This window comes from Parasteatoda tepidariorum, chromosome 1, assembly GCF_043381705.1.
Source record: "Parasteatoda tepidariorum isolate YZ-2023 chromosome 1, CAS_Ptep_4.0, whole genome shotgun sequence".
In the NCBI taxonomy this organism is placed as follows: domain Eukaryota; kingdom Metazoa; phylum Arthropoda; class Arachnida; order Araneae; family Theridiidae; genus Parasteatoda; species Parasteatoda tepidariorum.
The window spans coordinates 38,570,765-38,585,535 of NC_092204.1; the positions used below are offsets into that span (position 1 = coordinate 38,570,765).

The following is a 14,771-nucleotide window of genomic DNA, read 5'->3' on the forward strand; positions in this document are numbered from 1 at the left end:
AGAAATCTCTACCTATGGCAACATTTTGCATGCTTTCACCATTTAGTATGGGGATATTCATAGGAGAAAGAAATACGTTAGTTTCTCACTTGATTTTCAAATAGATGAAAAACTTATAAGTTAGGAAACTATATGGAATTGTAAGCTGCATTAAACATAGTTCAAAAAGAAAGCTTTGTGGAAATTTTAGAAAATATTTTGACAATTAAATACGAAAAATATAATGGAATGGGAAAATATCGTAGTACGTTCCCATACAACTGAGAAGAGGAAGACAGGAAAGGGGTGGGGATGATGGTTAAATACATGGAACCAGTCCTCTTCCCATTCCCAGATGGCGTAATCGGATGCTGCGATCGTGAATTTAAAAGAGCTAAATAAACGTGTAATATTGACTAATCTGATTTTTGTTTTCGTAAAATAAGAGGAAATGTAATTCTTAAATATGCCGGATGACTAAAAAAAAGTTGCCACACTGACGTACGATCATAATGCGAATCGCATGCGCGTGAATTTTTCAGAAGCTGTGCTCTGAAAAAATTGAAACTATGAAAACATAGCAAACATGATAATGAAGAAGAACATTTTTTGCTCTACGTAATTTTCTGCCTCAGATTTTCATTTTATGAATTTTAAATGAACATGCATATATTTGAACCGACTTTGCGGAAAAAATATTAGACTTGCGTTTTGTATCAGTGAAAAGATTCTTTAAAAATTATTGCCTCTTGAAATGATAAATATCAATAATTGGCATGTATTTTTGTATTAATTATTTGTATAGTCTTATTAACAGTTGATAAACGATCAATAATGAGAACTTTTTTAAATTTGCATTTTATTTATTTAAATCAAATATCTCTTTTATAAGCAATTTGATTTGGCAATGGTAGAGGAGAGTCTACAAATACAAACAAACCAGAGGATTCAAGTGATTTTCTAGATGTCAAAATAGTTTTTACCTCCATGTTTAAGGTAGATAAATGAACAATTTTATAGCATGTAAAAATCAGTTCACACAAAAAACAAAAATTCCTGTGGTTTCATTTGAAAGATTGTAAAAAACGATTTTTCACTTTTCTCCTTGGGAGAGATCCGCCATTTTTAATGGTAATAGTGCTGCAGAAAATGAAATGTGCCATGAAATTAGCATTAAATAATAAAAAAGGATAAATCGTTATTAAAAACTACAGTCAGATTTTTTTAGCATGGATCAAATATGTATTTTTAATTCACGAAGTCATCAATTTGTATTTACAGGGATCATCTCTTTCCCGCCATGTTGACTAACAGTGCTATTGTTTTTATTATGAAAATCAACAGTGTACAATGTAAACAATGCAAAAGAATTTTGACAAAGCGTTAGAAAATAAAATTGTGTTTATTTAAAACAAAATATGCAAGTTTCAATAATTTATTTAATATATAAAACAATGTTTAAATGACAAGCAGTAGTCAATGTACTCTATAACGGCATGTTTAGATTTAAAAAGCGTGTTATTGAAAACGTAATAATTGTTTTATGACCAGTCTAGTGATAATTTCTTGAAATATTGTAATAAAAGCTTTTTAATGAATTATTTATTTTGCTATACAAATTTTTAAATGTTTTGTTGTGTGATTTTTTACATGTGTAGGTATTTCTCACAATCAAAACATTGCACTTAACATGAAACATTTTTAACAATTTATATGTATGTAACCTGTTTCTTTTACACGAATTTTATGTTTATTATCAGAAATACCAAATTATAATTAGCATCTTTGACGTTTAAAAAAAGTTCTAAGTTCTTAAATATTAACGCAATTAATATATCAATATTTATCTATTCGAAGTGTTTTGCAGATTATCCAAAAATGAAATACGCACGTTATGAAATTTTATTATTTTGCTTGAAATACATTGTCATTCATAATGAAATCACAAAAGCTAGTTTTGAAATAAATTTGTTATGAATCTGCCTATAAATCTAAAAACCTTGGATGATAATCAAATTGTCATGCATGTTAAATTTAAAAATAAGAAAATCAATTAAAATACAGATTAAATATCAATTTAAGATACATACATGAATTAAGGAATTAAACTTGCATATATTTTTGTTGTTATTTTATTTAAGAACTCTAATCTTCACTAGAGACAGACTGGTTAAAATCTTTACTTTGTTTAATTATTATTTTAGTTTTCACATTAAAGTTATAAAAATATTTATTTTGTAGATATATTATAGTAGGTTTATTTTTTCTGTATATATTAAATTTTCAACAAAAGTGTTTTAAATCTAAATAACATGAAATTACTGATAAAAAAAAAGTTTATTAGAATTGATAAAAAAAAAAAATTAAAAGCTAATATAAAATAGGGAGAAAGGGCATAAATAACTATTAGAATGTCTAAGTTCTTTTTGCTGTTTTTCAAATGACTTCCTTATCCTAAAAACAACTTTACAAGCTTTCAGCATGTAGAATTATATATTTTAAGTCAGGGATATTTAATCTATGACCTGCGAAACAAAAGTGGTCCATAAACCCTGAACTATTTAAAATATTAGTAAAAATATAAAAGCTATAGACTATAGTGCGAAATCTAATTTCTAGATATCGGAAACAGTTCCTTTATCCAAAAAAAAAAAAAGAAGTTTCTTTTATACACTTGTGATTTCTTCTTTTCTAACTTGTTGGTACTTTATGGTTGAAATTTATCATAACTTTAGTGTTTATTTTATTTTTTCTAAACATTTTAATTTTTTATATTTTTTCATTAACAGAATAACAGAGATTAAGCTTATTCCACTTTTTTTTATTGTTACATAGACTATTTATGTTTCTCTTTTATTTTGTATAGTGCGATGTTATAAAAAGTATTAACTTCTCTAAAATGGAAAAAATTTGAAAATGCTTTAAGTGTAGGTCTTTTATTTTCTTAATATAATTAAAAAATATATATATATTTAGTTAAACTTCTCTATAACATTCTTTGATTAGTTTTTAGAGCACATGTTTGCATCTGGTGCAAAGCAGTTGATTTTGTCTTTTCTGCCATTAAATACAATTTCTTAACCTGGCATGATAATTTATCAGTATTGCCTAATTTCTACAGTCTTGTTCTGACAATCTTTATCTTCCTTTTTTTCTTTTCTTCAAAAGTATTAATTAATTCCAATTGATTTTTTTAAGGCTGTTTAGAAAGTTGTTTCCAACCCCTTAGTGTCTATCTATAAAAGGCAGCATTATAAGTTATTTTCAATTGGTCAAAATTTAAAGAACTTTTTTGCTATTTTAAAAACTCAATCTCAATTAGTGTCAAAGTAAGAATCTCCATCAAAATTACTCTTGTCAAATATATATATTTTTTTTATGTAGAACTAAATGTTATATGTTTAGTTGTTATCAGAAAAGAGGTTTTAGAGAATAGGGTGTGAGCAATTTATTAATACTTATTTTCTGTCTTAGAATTATCAAAACACTGACTTTATTAAGGAATAGGTTTGTTGCCATATATAAGAAAAATGTATTTGCCTTCTTATACAGGGGTCTGTCCAGGCCAAATTTACTACCTTTTAGCAGTACCTTCACAAATTCAACTTTTGGAAAAACAGTAGTTTCACAAAATACTTTTTCTTAAAATTTTATTTTTGTATCCCGTAAGAAGCGATAAATCCATATTTTTATCATATTTTTGTGTTGATTTTTTGATATAAATTTTAATTTTCACAAATTATGCCTAAATTTTCACAAAATAGGTACCTCTCAGGAAAACCTAGACAGACCCCTGTTATATGTTAGTTGACAACCACAGAGGTAAAAATATGGTAACCTACATCTTATAAAAATTTCCCCTTTTCTGTAATTTTATTCAATTGGAGTTTTCATTCATTAGTGCGAATTTCTGTCAAGAGACAGCACTACAATACTGATTCACCTTAATAAGAAGCATATCATTTTTGAAATCACTGTAAAATTTTTGTATCTCTGAACTAAAGTGGTTTATCACTTTTTACCTCTGAGGTTTTAAATTTTTTTAAATATATTCTAGCATGTTCTCATAGACTTAAATTGTATTTCAGGTATTTTCTAATGTAGCGAAGTTGCATAAGCAAATGCTTGGGAATGTTTGAAGATGGCACAGAGCCTTTTGACGCAACGAGGTGTGGAGTATGGCTCTACAATGCGATCGCTTCAAGCGGTTGGAGCCAAGAAACATCCACCTAAGAAGTGGCGCTCCCGTAACCAGAGTTGCAGTGAATCAAGTAGTGCAACTAGCGATAGCTGTAGCAGCAGTGACAGTGATGGAGAAGGAAGCTCAAGTAGAAGTTCTGCTACAGCAGAACGAGAATTTTCCATTGTGAAAGAAAGCAATTTTGCCAATGCTCCACTGAAATTGAAAATTGCTGCAAGAAGAATAAAGAAGGCACAAGAGGTTGGAAATGAAAATTTAGACCAAGAAGATTATTCTGAATTTCCGCCAGCTGGAAGTGACTCAGCACATAATGACATCAAGTGCAAAAATGTTGGTACTGTAGCAAAATGCACCAGGGAACCTCGAGAAAGGACTCAGCGATGCAAAAGAAAAGTTGAGAAAGTAAGTATTGTATTCAGTGTTTTCATTATAGAAAAAAAAAAATGGGTGAGAATTTCTCACCCTTTCTCAAAAGCAGGGTGAGATTTCAAAAAGTTAAGTGAGATTTTTTAAAACTAAAAAAACACAAAAACTCTAAAAAAATTATTTCTTTAATTATAATAAATTTTTAACGTCTTCTATTTTTTAAAGCATTGAATATTTTTNGAGTTTGGTAATTCATTAACAGCGAAAACTAGAGATAACTTTAAACAACTTATAAAGAACTCACTTTTTTTCTCAACACTTGTCGTAGCTGTTTTCATGTCTTTTTCAAAATGGCGGAAGACTAAATTTTTTCCAAAATTCAAGAGATTCGTGCATTTTAAAATTGATAAATTCAGTGCGCGAACTTCTCGCGTTAATCATTTTTTAATGCGGGAAAATAAAAAAAAATATGCGAGATTCTCGCGCTGTAGTGAAAACACTGGTATTAGGGAAGGTTTTTCATAAATCAGACTAATTATTCTATTTGTCATTATAGTTTTTTAAAAATCTATTTAAAGAATAATTTCAGATTGAAATAAATAAAATGTATGTTTCTTAAAGTGTTTGTTCTCGAAAAATCTTGTGATTGGTAAGAGTTATAAGCTTTAAGTGCCTTCAACAAAATTTGTATAAGATTTTCGGAGTCTTTAAATAGGCACAATTAAAACTTTTATGAAGCACTATTGTTGATAGATTTTTTCCTCCATTCCATTGAAATGAATTTTTTTTATTTCTTTGCAATTGTTTTTCTATAACTTGATTGCATTTCTCTTTTTTTCCCCTTTTCCTTTATGAATTTCTTTAGCTTCAAAGTTTAATGTTAAATTATATAATAAATCACATTCAACAAAATATAAAAATGTTTTTGCTATTAATGTTGTCTCTTTTGCAAAAATCAATAAATTTTTTAAAAATTTAAATTATAGAAAAGATGTCTTCAAACAAAAGATTCCCGAATGTCCTGTGGCGGTCAATATTCAACATGCAAAGCAGCAAGAAAAACACGTCGTTGCAGCACTAGTGGTAGCTCAAGTTCTTCTAGTTCAAGTGGCAGCTCCAGTGGATCTTCTGGGAGTAGTAGTAGTGGAAGCAGTAGTGGTAGTAGCACTGGTTGTAGTAGTAACAGCAGCAGCGGCAGCAGTTCTAGTGGATCAAGCAGTACTTCAGGTAGTTCTAGTAGTAGCAGTAGCTCTAGTAGAAGTTCATCAGGCTCTGAAAGTGAAAGCTGTTGTAGTGCTTCAAATTATACACGCTGTCGAAGAAGAAAAAGTCGAAGGAGAAAAGCATCTACTAAGTGCCAAGCAACTTGCACTCTACAATGTAAGAAATTGCAGAATGTATCTGAATCCTCTTTATCTAACAGTCAATCTGCAGGACTCAGCGAAAAGCCAGGATTTGGTAAGGGTGGAAAGCGAATACCCAATGACTGTGCTCGAAATAAAAAGCTGCAAGTCAGTGACATTGACTATTTTACTATCTCATCATCAGATGAAAACTGTTCGACAGGAGATAAAAATGCTAGCATTCAAGAATGCTTCAGTATGTGGAGAAAAGTTGAAGAAAAGCATTGTGCCATTATTGAAGACTCTCCTGGAAATGGAGATTTACAGATGCAAGTATTGAGTGTTACAAATGCAGAAGTAGAATGCAACATCAATGTATCTAGCAATATCGGACTTCTTAATTCTGGCGGTGAAAAACATTTTCTTGTAAATAATAAATGTGAAAATCAAAATACCACGGAATGTAATTTTAACTTTCATTCTTTGGAACAATTGCCATCTATTATTAAAGGCCATGTAACTGTTTCCACTACTAGTCTTGACTTAGATGCTTTACCTGTTTCTTTGTCTAATGTGTCCCCCGACAGTGGTATACAGTCATCTGGCGATTCTCCTCTACGTGTGGATTGTGAAATAACAGCATGTAGGGATGGTAATCAGTCACTTGTTAGCCTTGTTGATGATTATTTTGATAGAAGAGACTCATCTGAATTGACTAACAAGCTGAATGATAAGCAGGAAAAACCTGTTTCTCCTGCACATTCTCCTCCTGTTTTGATACCTCACGATCCACTGTGGACACCTAGAATTGCAGATCCACCATCCATTGTTGAAATTCAAAAATCTGATGAGGATTGTGCTCCATTTTTAGTTCAAGAGGGTATTGAGGTGAAGCTTAAAGGAGTCTCAGAAATGAAAGTCGAAACAATGTACACTGATTATAAGGAAGTTGAATTTACTACAGTGAAAGAATTCTTACGTGAAGAGTTGATAGAGCAGAGTTGTACTGATAAAAGCAAAGCAAATTCTTTGATGACAAGTAATAGTAAAAATTTTTCGTCTGAAACCAAATCAAATGTTCATGCTTTTTCTCAAAATCCTCTTCACCTAATGTTCAATGACCAGTCTGTTGAGATTGAAAAATCTGAAACGCCTGTTTTCTCAGATCAGTCATCTCCTCAGCTCTTACCATCCACTGAAATAAGAAGACCCAAAGCAAGGACTCCTCGAAGAATAGCTGAAGCAAATTTAAAAACCGACAATGAATTGCTGTCATTAGTTCAAAGCGTTCAAGACTCTATAAGTTCGCAGTTTCAAAGTGTAGAATCTGATGAACTTAGTGATGTTGACATGAGTAGCATATCTGTTACTGCATTGACTTGTGACACTACCAGTGATAGTTTCTGTGATAAGCTCTCTAATGAGGAAAACATCGACATACTTCTCAATGACAGGACTTGTATAAGAGAAAATGAAAATGATTCAAAACCTTTTTGTTCATCGACAAATGTTGCTAATTGTGATGTGAGTTGTACCACAAATATGGAAAATTCAAATAACTTATCTAATATTTCAAATGAAGAATATTCTGAAAAAAGTTCAGCACTTTCATGCGATTCTAGCAGAATTTCATCTGAAGAGAAGAAGCTAACTTCAAATGAACTTCCAAGCACTTGTGAAAGTGTTTCAGAAGGTATTGATAAACTCTCTTTGAATAGTTCAACTGATCTTAATGATTGCTATTCTCTCAATTTAAATCAGGATATTAAACCCCTATGTTCTGATGAATCTGAGATTCCTCTATTGAACGTTTCTTCCTCTGGTGCTTCTAATCATAAAAAAGATTCTGAAAATAACAACATTAATCTTTTATGTAATGAGGTCCCCGAAATTGTTCCCGAAAATACTTCAAATGCTAGTAAACATACCGAGAAGGAAATTCTTGATCAACCACCAGAGGTAAATGTTGAAACCCCTGCAAATTTGCAATCGAATATTAAAGTACCTGAAAAGAAAGGAAGGGGCAGACCGAGAAAGCATCCAAAAGGTACAGAAATAATTAAACCTGATGAAAAAATCGACTTATCTTTAGATAACTCTAGTGCTATTCCTTTAACAAATCAAATTACAAGTGGCAAAGAAAAAAGAAAATCCACAAAGCCTGTTATTAATTCTCTTGTTGAAACTAAAAATGTAAACCCTGATTTGGATAGTGAAATAAAAAGTTCTAAAAATAAATCCAATCCGTCTAAGATAGAAAGTAATAAAATATCAACTAATTTAGATAGAAAAATGGACTCTTCAGTGAAAAATAGTAAAGGACGAAATAGAGATAAAAGTTTAGATTCAAACCGGCCATTGGTGGAGAATGATGTTCTCAGTAGGAAAATTTCAAAATGTCCCCATTCTAGGAGCTTAACTGTTGATGACATTTGTGAAAATAATGCTGAATTGGAAAGATTAATAAATACTCCCGTCATTATTACTGATGATAATGACGCTACAAATTCAGAAAAGAATTCTTCCCCTAAGTTTTCGAAATACATTAATCCACTACTGAATAATTCAGAGCAAAACAAACCTCAGGAATCTCATAATAAGCCAGAAATTAATAATACTGGAAATGAATCTAAAAGAAAGAAAAGCTTTGCTGGTCGAAGAAAAAGCTCTCATTATGGACTCAATTCTATTAGTGATCAGACTGATTTAAAACCTGAAAGTTTAACTTCGTCTAGTAAAGAAGAAATATCTGAAGAAAAATCTCATGAAGCAGTATTTCCACCAGTTCATACAATAGATGCTGTTCCTGAGACTGAAATAAAACCATCACCCGTAGATAAGAATTCTCTAGTTGAAAAATCTAAAATTAAAGAGTCTTTCAAAGGTTCGCAATCATCTAATACTGTAATAAACCAAGCAGAAGAAAAAATTATTACTATAGATCCACAGTTAAGCAATAAAAATGATCCAGAAAAAGTACCAGAGCAGGACGTTGCTTTAGACTTAGTTGATAATATATCCGATTTCAGTAATGTTGAAAAATTTGTTTCCCTTACACCTTTTCATAAACCCAAAAGTAATAGAGGGAGAAAAAGTAAGAAAAAGAACTCATGTATTATAAGTCCTTCTTCGCTTGAATCGATAACTCAGCTAGCAGAAACTAACTTTGAGGTAGTAAATTCGGTTGAAACAAATCTTATAAATAGTGTTTTACCTGATGGTGAAGCAAAGGATTTTCCACCAAATCAAAGTATTATCAATTTGAAAGGAAATAGCTCAATGCCAAATGAAAGAAATTGGAAAAGTAGGCTTAAAAAATGCAGTAAGTCGATTGCAACATCTCATGAAGGGTTAACAAAAGAAGATACCAACTTGAGAACCATGCCAGAAAAATCAGATTGTGATAGTGAAAATACAAAACCTATTCGAAGCAAACGGATCAGAGAATGTGTATCGAAGAAGAAAAATTTTGATAATCTGGATGCTGTTATTGATGAAGTTGCTCAATCTGGTAAAATTGATAAACAACTTGAAAAAGTTAGTGAAAAGATACAAAAACTTGAATTGCATCATGCACAATCAGAATTTCACCCTAAGATACTTTCAAAGAAGAAAGTAAAAAATTCTACTGACGATTTATCTAAACAAAGAAAATTGTCTGATCTCTGTCCAGATAAAAATCCTGTGTTTGAATCTAAAGAAAAAAAGTTTGTATCTGAACAAAAGATATCACAGCTTGTTTCAGAGAAAACTTTAAAAACAATTGGTACTTCTTCTGAAGATAGTGATTTGAAATATCTTAGTAATAAAAATGGTGCTGAAGATGCTAATGGCCTTTCTTTTATAAACGCTAAACCATCTGAGAGACAAAAGAAGCGAAAATCACAACCAATTTCTTCACCTGAATTATTAAGTCAGAATTCTCCAGGGAAAAATAACTCGAAGATTTCTGCTAAAAAAACTGAGAAACAAAAACCCTCAGATGTAATTGATAAAAGTAATTCTGATCTTGAATTTTCCCCTTCTACATCCCCAGAAAAAGTAAATTCTGATGAACCAAGTATTTCTGGAACTTCAGAAACGATTGTGTTTTCTGATGAAAAACAAATTCGTAAGAAAATATTATCAAAACAAAAACCTCTTTCTCGTAGGATTTCTACTAGCAATTCAGATTCAAAAGGTATTTCAAAGATACGAAATAGCAAAACAAAACCGTCTCTTTGTAAAGCTGCTACTGTTTCTAAATCCAAACGCCGTAAAGTTAGTGATAAAGAGTTGCCAAATGAAAAACCAAAAAGTGATGTTCAATTAAATAAATCAAAAGTCTCCATTTCTGATAAAGGCACTAATCTTATTTCTAAAGATGTTTCTAATGTTGACCAAATTACTGATATAAGTCAATCATCTTCAAAAGTAAATAAAAAGGATTCCAAGAAATCAAAAGTGGATGATGAAAAAGAAAATTTAGATGTTAGAAAAATAGATAAGTTTTCTTTAAATAAAACAAAATCCAAACTTAGTAAAGAATTAAAAAGTGCTAAAGTTTCTGAAGATGCTAAGAAAATTCCTCATCAACAACTTAATGTTTGTAAAGAAATTGATTTCCACGAGAAGGAGGATAATTTTTCTTCTTTGTCTTTGAAGGAGGACTATAATACCTCAGCAAACTTCACTGCTAATACCAGAACTTATACTATAGATAAACAATCAGCACTTGAAATGAAACCTATTAAGAAAAAGAGGTCTGCTAAATTGTACTATACTGAGGATCCAAATTTTAGTATTGAGTTAGAAAAATTGGCTGGGTTATTGGACTCTTGTTATATATCAAAAAAACGTGTGAAACTAATGGATGAAACATTAAATATGACTATACCATCTATATTTCACTTGAATTTCTGTTTGGGCAAAGAAAAAGCAACACGGCTTTCTCAGTCGAATAAAATTTCAAAAGATAAACCTAAAATTACTAGAAAGAAACCTAAGAGACTTGGCAAAGCAAAGACTGTAGTGAAGGGTGTTGCAACTCTCAAACCAAAAGATGTAGTTAGTGAAAACTGTCTTCCTCTGAAAAAACGTCGTCATATAACATCTGCTCAAGTCCTTAATTCTAAAATAGCAACCAATGATACTGTTGTACCTAAAACTACGAGTGTCAAAAGGAATTTCACTTTAAATACTTCATTTGATGAGACGATAGAGGAATGTATTAGAAAACATATGATGACTGATGAGAAAAAACCTGCCCCAGTTGTCCAAGTAGTGAAAGCTAAACCAAAAGTGTCAAAATCAAGAGATTCAATTGATGATGCAATTGATAGTTGTATAAAAAATAATTTGCTACCTACCAAAGCAGTTTCTGAACCAATTGCTAAGGAATCGCTAAAGAAAGATGAAACAGAAGATGTGCCATTAGCATCTTTAATGAATAAAAAAAGGAAAAAAGTTCCTGAAATTGTCACTAAGCCTAAAATTGTAGAAACAGCATTAGCATACAGGCAAAAGCGAAAGCGCTTGATTAAAGAAGCTTGTGCTCAATCTGTGAAATCGCAAAAAGAGAATAATGTTGCTGAAAATGTTCTTAGTGCTCAGAAAAAAAGGAGAAGATTTCGAAATAAAACTGGTTTTGTGCGAGTCAAGAAGAAAAAAGCTCGTGCGCCGCTGAACACAGAAATAATTGAAACAAGGGAAGTGACTCTAGATGGAGAAATTATTGATTTAACAGCTGAAGATAATATGTTGGATTCTATTGAAAGTGTTGTTAAAGCATCTGTAGAATCTCAAGAACCAAGATCTCGCAGGAAAAGGAAAAATGTTGCTCAGAAATGTGAAATCGAAGTGTTGGATTTAACAAGTGGTAATGATGATGATATCGAATGTCTTGAAGCAAAAAGACAAAAAGTAAATGAAGAAGAGGAACTTTTAGAGCCCAAGTAAGTTTACTAATGAAATATCAATAAGATTATATTTACAGTGGTTTTGATTAATACAATATTTTAAAATAAATAATTGTTTAAAGAATTAACTAACTTCTAGTTCTATCTTTTATTTGAATTAGTTGTTTTTGATTGTTAATCATTTTAAGATTTATCCTGTAGAAATATAATGTAAAATTTTGAAGATTTGAAATATATTGAGTCTTGCCCATTTTATAGATTGTATTGATTCTCGAGTGCAGTTAGCTTTTAATTTCATAAGAGAATAAAAAACTCTTGATTTTTGAAAATGTATTTTCAATAAAAATTTTAATTAACTCATTATAAAAAGAAAAAAAATATTTAAAATACACAGTTTCCTAATTCAATAATTCCTAGTTCAACAATAAACATTTTATCGTGAATTCTTATAGTGCTTATCTTTAATTTCTGCTTTTTAAGTGGTTCATTTAGGATGCAATTAATTAAATGCTATAAAATTAGTGATTTTAAACAACATTTTTTAAAAGAGAAAACTGAGGTGACATATTTTTAAATATGATTTTGTTTTATGTTTAAAACTTTGTTATCTGTTATATATTTTTTGAAATGTGTTAGGTAACTGACTCAGTGTTTGACTTTTTTATAGAAATTAAATAATTATGCCATTAAATTAATTAAAAAATTAACAAAAAGTAGTTATAGTCCAATCGTAACACTTTTGATCTAGCTTACGGGTTAGGAGATCTCTGATCATACCACTTTTGCACTAGATTTATATGACTGAACACATTCAGTTCATGATGCTGTACATTTTATTTAAAAATTAAAGAAATGTACTTAAGTTTCCCTTTTTTTTTTTATGTATCATGCGTTCATGTATCAAAAATTCAATCAATATATTTTATTAATTTGAAATTCCCTTTTATTTTTTTTATATGAAAATTAAATTTAGGTCTTGTGGATTTTATCAGTCTTATGTTTGCTTTAAACATCTTTTAGATATCAACAAATCATTCAAGTTACAGAACCATCATCAGGTAGAAGGCTAGCTCCAGCTGATCCTCGAAAAGTGCGCAAGAAAGAAATATCTTTACCAAAGAAGAAATTTTTAAGAGCTGGTCTATACTCACCATTTTTCAAACAAGATTGGTAAGAATAATTGTTAACTAAATATTCTGTATAGATTTTCTTTTTAGATTCCATATTTAAAATAATTTAATAAGTAATTTTGACATTGCAATTACAAAGGGGTAAACAGTTTCTTCTACTTCCTCTTCAATAGGATTGTAATTTTAACAGTCAAAATTGAATTTATCCAGTATATTACATAAAATTGGTATTAACTGTTCGCAACTGGTTGCAAGTAGTAAAGAAGGGCCAGAACCTCCTGAAACTGTTTTCAACGAGCATTAATTTTAATGATTGAGTTTTTTTTATATTTAGTGCAATGTTTTTTAAAAAAAACTCGAACTTAATCATGTAAATGTATTTTTTAAAATTTTATTGAATTTCATTTGTTTTTCTTTTTTAACATAAAAAATTTTCAGTTTATCTGCATCATTTTATACTCTCCAGATAGAGTCTTAGAATTTAATAATGAATGAAATGGCTAACTTTTTTATGCCAAAGATTACCAATGTTTTGAAGAAAAAAAGTCCATTTAGCTAGACAGTTATACTGACTGCTTAAATGCTTTCCCCTTTTAACTAATGGAGTTTTAAGTCATCATCGTTTTATTCATTGTGATAACTGTCATCTTGCCACTATAAGCATTACATATTTTTTAGGTTTTTTTAATTTCATTTCTTGAAAGTTTACTTAATAATCTAACTCTTTTTAAATGTTGGAACATTTTACTTATTATTATTCAATGTTACTCTATAAACAAATGCCAAATTCTATTTTAAAATCTTTCTTTTTGGTAACTGTTAATATATTATCAAAAAAAATGTATTCCGTTAAATGTTTGCTGTACTTTTCTAGTGTCTTTAGGTTTTCTTCTTTTTCCTAAATTATTTAAAATAAACAATCAGTGTCAATGGATTAAATCGATTAACTTCATTTTCAGCAAAACTCATTTTCGATAAATTGCCAATAGTGGATCTTTCTCTGTATTCTGAAGTGTCTGTTAATAAATCGCAATAATGGATGTTTCTCTGCATTCTGAAGTGTCTGTTAACTCTTTGCTTTTAACTTGATCCTCTTGCTGATAGGTTTTTTGCCTATCAAGTAAAATATTTTACCCATCTTTCTGTTAAAATATGAATTCTCAGAAATTTACTATGGAATTATGTTTCTAATAGTTATAATACATAAAAAGATACTGAAACTATTTAAATCATCTGGTGTTAACATGTCTTTTTTATTTTTTATTTTTACTACTACTAGTTAGACAGCTAATAAAGATAGTCTAAAATCAAAAATGCTACTACAATTATCTTGTTTTCCTTTAGTGTACATATAACAAAAGCAATGTTTACATCACCACCCACAAAAATCAGCTTCATAAGAATGTAGTGCACATGTCTTGCCATTTACTAAGATTTATTTTTTGAAAAAAGTATTTGCGTTCTCCTGCGGGCAACATGTTATCAGTGATATTTTTGTTAAGATTCACTATGATTCCTGGTTGTTATGAAAATAGTTTGGAAGTTGATGTATCCGATGAAACTAATCTGATTACTTACTCTTTTACATTAAGAACTGATTTCAATCTTTTTAAAGTTTAATATGAGATTTTTATTGAATTTATAAACCTTGAAATATTTTTGTGTATTTATTGATTCATAGAGACATAGTAATAAAAACTTGGTCCATTTTGGTTGTCTAATTTATTTCAATCATGTAAAATATTTTGATTTCGCAATCAAGGCAAGCAGACATCTGCAGCTTTTTTTTAATATTATCATTAAACTTTTTTAAATCTTTACTGAAATATGTTTTGTTTCTGAAAAGACTTGCTAA

General features: G+C 29.8%; 1 protein-coding gene across 4 annotated transcripts in view; it reads left to right on the forward strand.

Annotated features, from left to right (window-relative positions):
• The first annotated feature begins 845 nt into the window (after positions 1-845).
• The window catches only part of LOC107447015 (histone-lysine N-methyltransferase ash1), a 47,019-nt gene continuing 33,093 nt past the window's right edge, over positions 846-14,771 (forward strand). Inside the window, exons 1-4 of one of the 4 annotated variants that reach the window (XM_016061818.3) lie at positions 846-975; positions 4,068-4,582; positions 5,533-11,822; positions 12,807-12,956. In XM_016061818.3, the coding sequence (XP_015917304.2) occupies positions 4,121-4,582; positions 5,533-11,822; positions 12,807-12,956 (6,902 nt within the window). In that variant the 5' untranslated portion in view covers positions 846-975; positions 4,068-4,120. Of the gene's footprint in view, positions 1,556-4,067; positions 4,583-5,532; positions 11,823-12,806; positions 12,957-14,771 lie in introns of all 4 variants that reach the window. The other 3 variants (XM_016061819.3, XM_016061821.3, XM_071178927.1) reach the window with 3 other exon arrangements.